At 42.4% G+C, this 14,617-nt stretch overlaps 1 protein-coding gene across 4 annotated transcripts in view; it reads right to left on the minus strand.

The window, feature by feature from the left end:
• Exoc6 (exocyst complex component 6) overlaps window positions 1–14,617 on the minus strand; it is a 145,052-nt gene that overhangs the window by 96,594 nt on the left and 33,841 nt on the right. For all 4 annotated transcript variants that reach the window (XM_021224794.2, XM_005063646.4, XM_021224805.2 and 1 more), the window contains exons 2-8: window positions 9,374–9,545; window positions 7,736–7,783; window positions 7,515–7,605; window positions 5,207–5,252; window positions 2,424–2,628; window positions 433–588; window positions 70–138 (exon numbers count right to left, since the gene is read on the minus strand). In XM_021224794.2, the coding sequence (XP_021080453.2) occupies window positions 70–138; window positions 433–588; window positions 2,424–2,628; window positions 5,207–5,252; window positions 7,515–7,605; window positions 7,736–7,783; window positions 9,374–9,545 (787 nt within the window). The remainder of the gene's footprint in view (window positions 1–69; window positions 139–432; window positions 589–2,423; window positions 2,629–5,206; window positions 5,253–7,514; window positions 7,606–7,735; window positions 7,784–9,373; window positions 9,546–14,617) is intronic.

The raw sequence follows: 14,617 nt of genomic DNA on the forward strand, positions 1-14,617 counted from the left end.
AAGAATTAAAACACAGTATAGCAAACTTAGATGGTTAATATGCCAATGAGAATCGGCAAAAATACTCACCAAAGCAGAATAAATGTGTAAGCATCGGTAAACAGGGGAAAAGTCAACGAGATCTTGAACAGTTAAGACCTAAAATATAAATCTATTTTTAAAAATGATAGGTTAAACTATTAAATAATATCGAGTCACAGGCTGTTATAATATTGATTTGATTCTCCCATAGCAGGCAACATAAACAACCCCATTTAATTTCACTTTGGTGGGTTTTTTTTTCAGCTTATTTCTTATACACTGACTATTGCTATCTATCAGCTACATAGTCTAATATTTCAGATCACTCACTGATCAGGTTGCACATGGAAAACACAGTACTTTATGAAGCAAAAAGTATTCAATAATAATGGAAAATAGAAACCCCATTACCTCCTCTTCATTCTCAGCCTCCTCTTCAAGTACATGTTTCAATACAATGTCATTCTTCTCTTCTAGAATGCTGTCATTATTTACATGCATATTTTTCCCAAACCTGGCATTGTTTTGCTTCTGCATAATAACACTGAAGTTTTTCTGCTGTTGTGCCTATTTTAAGGGAGACAAGGTTCAAATTATTTCAAAACTGATTCTAGTCAAAAGCAACATTCATTATCTATCCACCCGCCCATCCACCCATTAATCCATCTACCAAACTACCTACTTATATATTTGATACAGGCTCCTGCTTTATAGCCAGGCTGAACTGGAAGTCACTATGTCTCTCAGCTTGGTCACAAACTTGAGGTCTTCCCGTTTCAGCTTCTCAAGTGCTAGGTTTATAGATGTGTGTCACCATGTACAGTGCTCCAAAATAACTATTAATAACATTTATAAGCTGTTTCTTATGTGTCTTAGGGCTGGGAAAAGAATGTGTATGTGAGATCAAACTCAAGGCCCATTTCTCGGGATCATGACTGATAGACTGATTTGAGATTAGATTTCTCACTGACACCCCTGGGTCTGACCGAGTGATCCCAAGTGATCAGTCCATGTCTGCCTTTCTAGGGCTGAGATTGCAAGCACGCATCAACTCTGGGTCTTTTATGTAGGTTCTGGGGATCAAATCAAGTCCTCATACTTGAGCAGCAAGTACTTGATCTACTGAGCCATCTCCCAAAGCCAGTACTTTATTACTGAAATGTAAGTGTAGGATCTGTAGCAATGTCCTCTTTTTAATTCCTGGCTTGTACTTTCTTCTCTCTCTCTCTCTCTCTCTCTCTCTCTCTCTCTCTCTCTCTCTCTCTCTCTCTCTCTCTCTCTCTCTCTCTCTCTCTCTCTCCCTCCCTCCCTCCCTCCCTCCCTCCCTCCCTCCCTCCCTCCCTCCCTCCCTCCCTCCCTCCCTCTCTCTCTTTGGTTTTTCAAGACAGGGTTTCTCTGTATTGTTTTGGAGGCTGACCTGACACTCGCTCTGTAGACCAGGGTGGCCTCGAGCTCACAGAGATCCACCTGCCTCTGCCTCCAGAGTACTGACTTTCTTCTCTTTCAAATTCTCTCATAAAGGATTATCAATTTTATTCAGAAATATTAATTAGCTTGGCTGATTTCCACGTTGTATTTTATCTTTTATTATGCTTGTTTCTGTTTTTTGTTTGTTTTTTGTTTTGTTTTTTGAGACAGGGTTTCAATATGCAGCCCTAGGTGTCCTAGAACTTGCTTTGTAGACCAGGCTGGCCTTCAACTCACAGAGATCCGCCTGCCTCTGCCTCCCAAGTGTTGGGATTAAAGGTGTGCACCCAGCTATTCTGCTTGTTTCTGATCTTATTATTGAATTGTGGGTTTTAATTCAAACTGCATTTTAAATATTTCTATAAAAGGAACAATCTGTGGGAGGTGAAGAGAGCGCTCAGCAGTTAAGAACACTTGCTGCTCTTGCAGAGGACCTGAGTTCAGTTCTCAGCATCCATTTTGGACAGCTCACAATCACCTGTAATGGAGTCTTCAGGGGATCCAACACCTCTAGCTGCCTCAGGCACCTACACTCATATATATACATATATATCACACCCAGATACTCTCGCACACACATAATAAAAACAGTAAGGATCAATCTGTAAAGAGGAACAATGCAGGACTTTAGCATCAAAGTTTCCACTTCTGTGCTAACCCTGACTCTGAAGCAGATTTGACTGCTGGAAAACATGAGTGCAAGCCATGTGAAGGAAAGAACGGACTGCTGAGAGTTTAGTTGAAAAATTCAAGTTACACTGACTTTACCTAAGTTTTTAAAATACCTGTAACTGCAAAGAAAACACTGAAAACAAATGCACTGTAAAGGAGGCCCAGGGATGACGAAAACGGTAAGCCTAAGCACAAATAAGCATGTCAAGGGGTAAACACTCATCCTAGACATGAGGGACATTACAGTGCAATGTTAAACTCACCTGTTTCATGGCCGTTTCCCCTATCTTGTCCGAGTGCTTTCGAATGCTTTCCAGGAAGTCCTTGAGATCGGACATGGAGATCTCTTTGATGTCCTCCCGGAGTTTGGGAAGCGTGTCTACCATTAGCTGGCAGAAGCGGTACTGACTAACCCGGGGGAAGTACACGTTCTCTAACTGCTCCATAGTTTTCAGGGCAGAATAGTACCTGCGAGAGGTTGACAGGGGGCTGTTAAAAGTCCACGCAATTACTCTACAAAGAGATTCAAACAGTGAGTCAGCCCAACACTCCCGCAAAGAGGAGTGACAGCAGTGGGCTCTTGGGCTGGGATTTTCGCCTTGCACCCACAAGGCCCTGGGTTCCATACCAGGGAGAAGATAAAATAAACATTTATCTCTATTACTAAACACAGCTATGTATACTGTATACCCACTGGCAGCTAACATTCATGACTTCTACTAACATGACCCTCCTTACTTAATTCCATCTAAATCTATAACATGATGAACCCTACCATAGTTGTTACAATGTCTTGACTGTAAATAAATTTACAAATCATAACACAATACTAAATTATTCACTATTCAATATCTTAATATCTTTCCTACCATAATATCCATCCAAAACTATAGCATATGTTTCATTCTAAATAAATGCAAATTTTATTTAACTTTTTTAAGAAAATTTCATATGACTGTTTAATTAGAAATATCACTAAGTTCCTCAAAAGTCAGATGAAAATCACTTGTTGAATGATTTCTTTCAATTCAATTAATATTTTCTGATTGCCCACTATTTATCAGGCACTATGGGACATGTCAGGTATACAGTAAAGCCGAGTTTGTGTCCCAGAGAAACTGACAACTTTCATGGGCTTATCCTTTCTTTCAACCCTCTGAGGTATAAGTTATTGGCAGCCAATACTATTTATATGCTATGATGAGAAAAATGGGTAGTATGTAATTTGGTCAAGATGTCATAGTGAAGTGGTTCTGTGACTCTGAGTAGAAACATATAAATGTAACTTTCAGAGATCCCAGGAAAGCTAGAAAATACTGTAAACTGAAAGATAATGGAAAAAAGAATATATCAAACCTGTGACAAGGCATTGCTCATCTGTCATGCCAGTGTTGTGGAATATTTGTAATATTGTAAAGATGTGTCTCTGCCTAAGGTGCCTTCTGATTGGTTTAATAAAGAGCTGAATGGCCAATGGCTAGGCAGGAGAGGACAGGAAGGACTTCCAGGAAGAGAGAGGAAGGGGAGGGGGAATGCAGGGGTGAGGATTTTGCCGGCAGACTACAAGTCTGCTGAGGAGCAAGCCTTGTGGCAGAACATAGATTTAAAAAATTACGAATTAAGTTATAAGAGCTAGTTGGGGAAAAGCCTAAGCTAAGGCCAAGATTTCATAATTAATAACAAGTCTCCAAATCATTATTTGCAGGCTAGAGGTCCAAAGAGAGTCTGACGAAGAAAGCTTGCTACATGTCAGTATTTGGAAGCCTAAGGCAGAATGGTCATAAGTTCAAGAGTTATGGTGGGCTATACACATTTATTTTTTAAATATTCATCACTCCACAGCAATGATCAGAAAAAAAAGGAACTAAGAAAAAAAAAGATTAAAAGTGGAGCTCCCAGCTGGACAGTGGTGGTGCACACCTTTAATACTAGCACTTGGGAGGCAGAGGCAGGCGGGGCTCTGCGAATCTGCAGCCAGCCTGGTCTACAGAGTGGGTTCCAAGACAGCCAGGGCTACACAGAGAAACTATTTCTCGAAACAAACAAACCACCAGTGTGTCCTAAGCTACAAGAGCTGACCTGATCTTCTCGTGAACAACCAAGAGCAGCTGGCGGGCAGCATCTTCAGAAGTGTGGAGCCTCACACCCTCAGTCCAGCACTAGAGAAGCTTGAGGGGTAGGGCCACTGCAAGTCTGAGGCTACACAATGAGTTCCGGGCTAGCCTGAGCTACAGATGAGCCCTGTTTCTAAAATAATGATACTGGATTGTATTAATAAAATAAAGTAGACCAAAAAACCCACGTAAGAATGATATTTGGGGCACAGTGGGGAAAATCTGACTACAACTATTAGATTACTGAAAAAAAAGATAAAACCCTAAACTGGAAGACAGTAACGGCCACTTGAAGGCACTTTACATGCTTTTACACTTGAAAGCATAAAGACCAAAACACTCTGTAGGCCAGGCTGACTACAGATTTGCATATTATGTGTTATGATTGATTATAAATAAATAAAGTTACTTCCCCCAATAAACAGTGTCTTGTTCATTTTGGCTTTTCAATCTTACTTTGGAGTTGTTCGTTTTTAAACATCTCGAACATCACTTCATCACTGTTCCTGTGGCAATTAATAAGCCACTTCATATTACTTTTCATGTGTGTTTTCATCTGCCCTGTGAAGCTGAAGCTGAAGTACCCTGCCCTGGTGTTCAACTCATAACCACCTGTGCTCTGCCCTCAGCCCGCATGCTGCACCCCGCATTGTAGTAAACTATATTAGTAAGTAAACAAAATTCTGACTCCTCTTGAGTTGTCTATTTATCCTTTACCAGTACTACCAATCTTTCATATCACGTATAAAGGATAAGGAATCACAAATACGTGGCTACTGTTTGCTTTCCTGAGTGATAATGATAAACACGTTGAATGAGAACGGTTAGAGTTAAGACAGAAAGCAAAGTCCAGATTGACTGTAATTCACGCTGAGCTGGCCAGTGCGTCCGGATAAGGACTCTTAGGTAAGACAACAGAGAAGCGAACTCACCTTTTCATGCTCACCTGTTCTTTCAGCTTGCTGTACATTTCCAGCACTGCATTAAAGACAACGTTTTAGCTTCATAAGACAGTATGTTCAACATAAAAACTTCATTAGTCTCCTCTATACTATGAAGTGGTGAGCTAATGTTCTCAAAGTGGTCTATGTGTTATTAATTTGCACATATTGAACACTATATACATTAGCATATTAAAGCTGGAATGCTCACATATACTGATATCTGCAATGAGACAGGAACCTATTAATAATCATTTTATTCACAAACTACTAATCTCTTTTTCCAGAAGTGGAATTAGAAGTTTCTAATTTAGTTACTTGAGAAAGAAAACTGAGTCACAGTGAGATTCAGCTGACTCAACATAAATAGCACGACTATAAGATAACTAACTAACTATACAAGGAGATTTATACCCAAACTACAAGAAAGAAATCTGTCAAATGCTAACAACACAGTGAGTTATAACATCAGTGAAAATAGACCCAACAAAAAAATCTTTACTTTTTTCAACCCTTCCACAAAGTCCCAGAAATACAATTATCCAATAAAATGATAAACTTTGAACTGTATAATTCCAAGATCTTCTATAATACTTAACACATGGGGGTACTGTATGTGTTGCTAATCAAAAGGGCAAGTTCAGGGAGAGGCGTTCAGGGTGTGGCAATGAACAGTAAGTATTCACACGTGCTCAGAGCCACAGATCAGCACCTCTGTTTCCCAGCTCACTAAGGTGAGTTCTGAATTCAGCTCTCTGCTATTCACTCTACCAGTACCCACTACCAGGCCTACTGTCTTCAGAGACAAACGACAAATAATTCAGGGAGTAAGCGTCTTCGTGGCTAATCCAATGTATCTAATGGCCGCAGAGGCACTATTAAACCCCATTCAAAATGTTTTTAACTCCTAAAACCTTTAGAAAATTGGCATTTTATTTATTCAAAGTTAATATGCAAATACTCCGGGGCCACTATGCACTCGACTGAGTGGACTTGTAGGAATTCTAAGAAAAGCTATTCTCAGTAAGTGAGAAAACAGTATATTTATCATAGCCAATAAAAATTGCTGTGTAGTAGCATCTTGCTTTGCCAGTGAACTTTTGGTGGTGACCACACCCTGTGGGCGTGGACTCAGGTGTGCAGACGTGACCCCTTATAAGGTAGAGGAGGGGCTGGCTCATGCTCTCTTGGGTTGCGGTGAGAGCATTCGAAGGGCAAAGACTGCATCTTCTGGAGTAGGAAGACCACAGCATTTATTTACTATTATTTGTGTAAGTGCTTCCCTAATAAATACCTAATTATCATTTATCTTGGGTCTGGTGGACTCATTTAAACCCCATCTTCACTGCTGACAATGTTGACAACATCTTTTATATTCTAAGCTAAATTTCTATCACATAAATAGAATATATACATGGTATTCTATTTCCCTGGATATGGTAGGTTAGGTTTCTTCCTAAAGAGGAAATAAAAGTTAAACCAGACCCTGAGATGAATTTCACTGACAATGAGAAAAAAAAGAAGTGACTTTATTTGAACAGGATGCATCCAACTTAAAATGCAGTAAGTCCAGGTAAAGAAAATACTGGTAGGCCAGGCGGTGGTGGCACACAACTTTAATCCCAGCACTTGGGAGGCAGAGGCAGGCGGATCTCTGTGAGTTCAAGACCAGCTTTGTCTACAAGAGCTAGTTCCAAAGCTACACAGAGAAACCCTGTCTTGAAAAATAAAAAAAATTAAAAAAAAGAAAGTATTGGTTAGTTCTTGAGAATTTATGTGATATCCCAGTAATCTGAGTCAAACCAGGAACTAAGTCTTTCCAAAAAACATCAGGAGAGGCAAAAGGGCCTAGTGTTTATAATGCTTCCTTACCTTATCTGCAAAATGAGAATGTGAACAAAGAAAAATCAACCTATTAAGTGACAAACAGAAAACAATGGGAAAACTAGAAGTTAAAAAAAAATCAACAGATTAGATAAAGACCAGAAAAAACATAACTAAAAGACACTCTCCCTGAGGGAAAGCAGACAAACATGGAGATGGGGTTTTGGTGGTGAGGTGATCCAAATAGCCAGCTAGGCAGAGAAGAATGCAAAGATGTTTAAGAAACAGGTGAAATGGAAACATTTACTTTCTAAAACTCATGGAAATCCAGAAAAGGGACAAACATGAAAGGCAACCACAGGCATTGCTAGGGAGCAAACACAATAATTTGGAATTCCCAGAGAGATGATGACTATGCAGTATTATTGAACTGTAATTTTACCACACCAAACATATGACACGCACTCTGACTCACCTGGGAGGCATAACTGCAATTTCTCTATAACGGTTGTAATATTTCTCTGCTGAATTCTACATCGAATGATATCTTCTGTTTGTACTATCACCTTAGAAAGTAAAGGCGTTGACAATTTTAAAATTAAATGACATCCATATATACAGAGTTCTCTCTCTCCCTCCCTCTTTCCATCCATCCATCCACCCATCTACCCGTTCATCCATCCACCCTTTTCTTACCTCTTTTCCAGCATCTTGAAACCTTCGGTTGGTATCTGTCACTTGCACCTTAAAAATAGTTTCACCTAGTTAGACAGACGTGCATAAAGCTGCCCTGATGTAACTGCTCACCCTTGTAATCAGATCATGCTTCATGAGAAACTCAGAACAAAGAAATGCAAATTCAAATTAACTCTACAGCTTGAACTTGAACTTTTGATTGAAAAGGACTTTTGTTAACTTCAATTGGTTATGACAGCTCTTTTTAACAGATTCTGTGGCAAACTTCTCAAATTTACTCAGGATTTTTGAACTTTACTTGCTTTTCTGAGTCTGTCAAACAATTCAAATCACTGACCCAATTGACCACTGGTCCCTTTTTGATAACTTCAATGAGGTCTATGTGCCATTCACCATCTTTAGGAAATGGCGATTGCATTTTACGGTAATTAAACATTCATATTTTCTGAATGCAAACCCTGGGAGGTTGATTAACATCAAACACAGAAACCTCAACTCACAGCAACATGTTCAAGCTGCAGGTGCAGCCAAAGCTCAGCTTGGATTTTCCCACATACTAAGTGACTCATTAGGTCATCGTATGAGGAAGCACATGCTCGTTTATTAAAAATCTCATTAGCTGCAGACCAGAGATGTTCAGTGACCTCACTGATGCTGTGCCTGGTCTCTTGTTATCTGAATATCCTCTATATGACGGCCTTCTTAATCAGAATCTTTGGATTCTGCCTGATAAGCACTTTTAATGAAAAGACAAGACAATTCCTATAATTAAATATTTTATATTCTGACTGAACAAATTCAGGCCTACTTTAATAGATAATGCCTCCAATAGGGGCAGGATATGTGAGCAACTTTCTTTAACAAATTTTTCAGCATAATTAAATAACAGCACATAATCATTTATAGTAAATTTTTATAACTTTAGAGTATAACACTTTTTTCCTTGGTATTTCAAGACAGGGTCTCTCTGTGCAGCCCTGGCTGTCCTGGAACTCACTCTGTAGACCAGGCTAGCCTTGGACTCACGGAGATCCATCTGCCTCTGCCTCCCAAGTACTGAGATTAAAGGTGTGTACCACCACTACCCAGTAAGGACAATTTTGGGGGGGGGGGTTAGATTCTTTTGTTGTTGTTGTTTTATTTTAGAAACACTCTTATTTACATATCCGTCCCCCCATTCCCTCGCCCTCCCATCCTCCCATGCTTCCCACCAACCCCCCAACCCACCACCCACCCACTCCCCAGGGATAGTGAGACCCTCCATGGGGGGGGTCACCAAAATCCGTCACATCATTTGGGGGAGGGCCCAGCCCATTCCCTATGGAGGGATACTACTGCAGCCCGGATATGGAGAGGATGGCTTTTTAACACTATTGTATCACCGTTTTTTTTTTTATCCTAAAACTGCAAATAGGCCTTTCCCTGTTTGCACATTTAGCCCATTTCCTGCACGTAAGACAGCCTAGTAGGTAAAAAGCATTCCTGCCACTAGTGCTGACAACTGTGTTCGTGGAACACAGGGAACATTCTCAATTATGTGTACCGTTTACTTCCTGAAAGTGCACTCAGTGGCCAAGGCACTGCAGTATTACGTAACTTAATGAGTAAAGGCAAAGCGAAGTTGAAAGTATCTCCTACCTTCAGTTTTTCCGCATCAGACCTTACTTTAAGGAGTTCTGTAATAGCATCTACAAAGCCCTGATGATGAAAGTTACACATCTTTTCAATTTCCTTGTCATGGTTGCGGATACAAGCATCTAGCTTTTCCATAAATTTCTTGTGCCCGTTTGTTTGATCATCATATACAGACCTGTATGCAAAAGAAAACTAAAATTAACTCCTCAGTTCACCACAAGTTTTTCCTATTAAGCACAGTCTTTATAGCAACTACAGATTTAGTCTCCAAGCAAGTAAATGAATTGGACAGTTATTACCGTCATTAGAAATAATTTTAAAGGAAAATACTTGATTTCTTTTTGAGTATGTTAACACTCAAAGACTGAGAAGCCCTCTAAATATATTCTTAGGTGTCCAGAAATAGAAGTCTTGGGGCTTGGGAGATGTGGGCCCAATACTAGTCTTTAACATGCATACTAAGGCTGAAAACTGCATCAATGGTGTGAGTAAGAAAAACATAACGTTCACAGCATTGCTATGTGTCAGAACATGTTCTAAAAGTTGTCTAGCAACTCTTCCATCTTCACAAAAGGCCTATAAAATGGATATTGTTATTACCCTTGCTTTTGAACACATTATTCACAATAACTTTGTGGATACATTTATTCACCATAAATTCCACAATGCAAGATTTATGAGTAGAATATGCATCCTGGCCCTCTGGTTCCAAAATTGGCATCCTCAAGAACAGAATCATATTGTGGTTACCACAGCATTGCAAATGTGGTACAAAGTTCAGTTCATGCTAATGCCCAGAAAGGGCGAAGCTCAACCCCTTTACTACGCGGTAGGCTTGTCCTTGGCTCCGGGAGTGAACACTCTATAATGTCTTGTCTGTTGGCATGGAGACCTTAACAGTAAGATCTATGAAAGTAGAGGCTGAAAACCAAGGTCAGCAAGGTGGGCAGTGAGCCAGATCCACACAGGCAATTAGTCCCATTCTCACGACTGTACCCTAATAAAAGCTCTGGCCATCAAGGCCTGAGTGATGTCACTAACTGACAATAGAGGAAGGACTGCCCACACAATGCCGCTAGGGAAAGACAAACAGATGCTCATCCCTGGACCTCTTCTCCCTGCCCTCTGTGCCTTCCCCACTGCTAACTGTAGAAGTATCCACTTACAATACCAAGCCGAACTGCGAGCACAGCACCTGATAGAACCCAGCAGTCGTTCCCACAGTTTTGGACCTGGAGATGGTTGCTCCTCCCAAACCCTGCCTCTTGTTTAAGGCCCCGCCAGGCCTTTGTCAGTCATTTCTATGTGAAGCAATGCTTCCCTCTGTAAGACACATGAAGTTGCAGTCCTTGACAGTTACTGGCATGTACTCATATACTGCTTTGGATTGTAACTTACATGTGTATGTATGCTATATATTTTCTTTCCCCAAAGCCTGGGAGGGAGGGCAGCTGCAGGCCTCAGTTTTTAAATGAGTCAAGTACTACTAGCAGTGGAGACAATATAGGATGGTAATTAAAACCCTGGGCTCTTTGAGTGCTTGGCTAGGATGAGACTCTGGTCTTGGTCACCTTCTTTTTCACTCATATGCTCTTGACTTCAGCTTGACTCTACAAACACACAAACATATTCCTAATTTCTATTTCCACCTCTAACCTCTCCTCAAGCTTCAGACTCACATCTCCCCCAAATGAATGTGTGGTGAGCATTATTTCAGTTTACTCAAAAGTGAATTCCTAACCCAGTTCCCCCAAACCTTTTCCCATAATCTTCCTCATCTTAGTAAACCCCACTTAACTATTTTCCCAGACAAAAGCCCTGAAGTCATCCCTGACCTTTTTTCTCCCGCTTCTAACCACAAACTATTTGGCACAGCATATGCAGTCTATGGCCCAGGATAGTGATGAATGCAGCCCAACACACTTGTAAATGGCAACATCGCATCACAATGACGGAAGGCAGCCGGGCTGGAGAGATGCTCAGCAGGTAAAGTTGCCTGCTGCCAAGTCTGACAACGTGAGTTGAATCCCTAGGACCCAAATGGCAGAATGATAAAACCAATTCCCACAAACTGTCCTCTGACCTCCCGCCTATGCCACACACACACACGCGCGTGCGCGCGCGCGCGCGCGCATGCACAATAAATAAATAAATAAATAAATAAACGTAGGGTATTTTGGTTTCTTTAAAGTTGGCCACCTCTGAGCTAGAAAACCCATCACATTCACTCATATCACCCTAGACTAAGCCAGCAACATGTCTTGCTTTAAATTATTGCCAAGTGCCTCCTAACTGGTATGACTTTGCCTTGCCTCCATCTTCGGCATCTTGTCAACACAGTAGCCACATGTGTACAAATGGTCTTACTAAAATAGAAGACCTCACACTCTAATCATTTGTCTCTTGCAAGAGACCTGCAAAGCTCTATATAATTTTGCTACACATTACCGCACTGGCCTCACTGAGACTGTCTAATCTCCACTTTACTAATTCTGTGCCAGCAACATTGGTCTCCTCATGAATTCTTTAGGTTTTTTTTTCCTTTTTTAAAAAAATATTTATTTATATATGTATTTTTAGGTATGAGTGCTCTGTCTGCATGCATGCTAGAGAGAGCTCAATTCTAAGTAGTTGCTGGGAATTGAACTCAGGACCTTTGGAGAACAGGCAGTTCTCTTAATCGCTGAGCCATCTCTCCAGCCCCAACCCCATGAATTAGTGAAAATATCAAGTACATTCCTGTCCTATGCTCTGCAAATGTGTGTTCCATCTCCCTCACCTCCTTCGGGTCTTTGATCCTTTTTCTGGAGGAAAGAGTGGGGGAGAATAACGGGAGGAGAGGGAAGTAATGGGAAGTACAGAAAGAGGGACAGGAAGGGGGAGAGGTGCTAGGTCACCCCAGTCTATCAAAGGCTGCTCTGGGTTTAATCGAAAAATATTATACCCTAGGAAACGCCTTTGTTACAAGCAGTTGGCCACCTACTTTGACTCAAGGTTCACGGGCTATGAGAGGAGCATTTGAGTCCAATGTTGTGTGGTCTAATGTAGGAGCATTCACAATTCTGACTCCCAGCCAAGAAAGCACAAGGACTGGAGTTCGGATCCCCAGAACCCACGTAAGCAGTCAGGAGAGTGGCTTACGTCTTAGTGATAGCGGTAATAAAAATACCAACTGAGTGCTTACTACATAGTGCTTCTCATGCAGGGCCTCATTAAATGTTCGTTACACCTCCACAGCACGCTCTGCTAGCAGCCCTTTTCAAGTGCACTGAGGCAGATTAACACATAAGTCCAAAGTCACATAGAAAAACAGGGCCAAGACTAAATCCCAAATCTACCTGATGCATTTAGTTTAAGAATATTGCGTTATGAGACTTCCAGTAAGGGCGGCGGTGAGCAGGTGGGGTGTGGATGGATGAGAAGCACCCGCGAGCAGCCACACAGATCACCTCTGAAGACGAGCGGTGGGGAATGGCTCGGCAGGGGATTCCTGATGGGCACTGCTCCGCCCACCCATCAGGTGAAATCAACCGATGAGCAGGAAGACGGGATGGGAACTGAGGCGTGGCTAATTGTCAGGTTACAAATGCAACAAACTGAGGAGCAAGACATGAGGAGGAAACTCTGAGGTCCCTCCTGTGCTTCTCTGAAAAACCCACTTTACCTTGAACGGGCATCGTTACTCTTTGAAACTGATTTGAGGGGCAGGAAAGACAAAGTTGGTTACTATGTTGCTTAATATATTAGTGTAAGCTACATTACTGTTCTAAAAACTTCAGTGACATACAGCTTTAACAAAACTATTTTTTAAGAAACTGTCCTTAGGGTTTCTAATATCTACTGGGAAGCCTATTCAAGCTCCCACAAACACACGCATGTTCATAAATATAACAGACTAGGAAGACAGGACCTGAGAAGACCGATAAACGCTATGCTACTTCACAGTCACTAAGGTGGTACTTTTTTTTTTAACAGGCGGTGTCTTTTTAAAAAGACTCTAATTTTATGTGTACAGTGTTTTGTGTGCATGTACGCGAATGCAGAGCCCCTGGGGTCCAGAAGAGGGCGTCAGACCCTCTGGGACTCAGGTTACTGGCAGTTATGAGCTGCCATGTGAGTGCTAGCAATGAACCCAGGTCCCTGCAAGTGCAGCCATTGCTCTTAACCCTGAGCCATCTCCCCAGCCCACTGAGGTGGTACCTCGGTGCTCCAAACTCCGACAGTGACGTCAAGGTAAGCGGTCAGTCAAGGAGCAGCAAGGGGGAAGCCTGCCCACTGCCTCGAGCCAACAGGCTCCACACGATGAGCAAATGCGTGGTGGAGAAACGGGGGAGAAAGAGAAGCAGAGTGCTTCATGCACTGTGTGTGGCGAGAGCTAGAACTGGCTGTGAGGAACAGGCTGATGGGCGTGGCCTGTGCTACACCACCCGGGGCTATGTATGTGACGTCGGTGCCTCTGCTGCCGCTGAGGACCATGTCTGCGTGCATAACCCTACTGCAACCCGGGTCTGTGTTGCTGTCCACGACCATGTTACCACCAAAGGCAATGGGGATGCCCGTGGTCTGGACAGCTGCCTAAACCCATGTTGATGTCTGAGGACCATGCTGGGCAGGCCCACCCCTCGCTGGCCCCGCCCTCTCACAGCAGGGGCTGGAGGCAGGAGAGCTGGCCCCGCCCCTTGCCAGCTGGAGCCTGTGGTGGTAGCCTGGGAGCAGAAGTGCCTTGAAGGAAGAGAATGCCCTGCACTTCAACTGAGAGGGTGGTCCTAGTGGAAGCCCAGGTTAAGTAACCCAGCTACCAACCAGGCCCACATGCAAGGTTTTGAGTTGGCACTCCCCAGTATCTACCGCGCCCATGAGCTAGGGAGCTCATGAAGGGACTGGTCCTTCGGAACCATAACTGTAGATCTCCATGTCTCCAGGAGAGGAACCTCCATGAGAGTCCAGTATTCAAATGGTGTACCAGAAGCCAGGGGCCTGGAACCTGACCAACAGCTCACTGCAACGCACATTTTCAAAGAAAAATGTTTGGGCAAAAGGGTACACTGTTGGACACACCAAGCTCCCAATGCCGCTATGACGAACAAATGTGTGACGGGGAGGCTGGCAAAGCAGAGGAGTGAGCTGTTTGGTTTGGTTTGCTGTTGTTGTTTGGGCTTGGGGGTTATTTTTAGCCATTTTCTCTTTTTGGGGGGAAGCTACAAGGGTGGAGGGCAGACATGGAAGGACTAGGAAATGAGTGGGGCA

Source organism: Mesocricetus auratus, unplaced genomic scaffold, assembly GCF_017639785.1.
Source record: "Mesocricetus auratus isolate SY011 unplaced genomic scaffold, BCM_Maur_2.0 Super-Scaffold_4256, whole genome shotgun sequence".
NCBI lineage: Eukaryota > Metazoa > Chordata > Mammalia > Rodentia > Cricetidae > Mesocricetus > Mesocricetus auratus.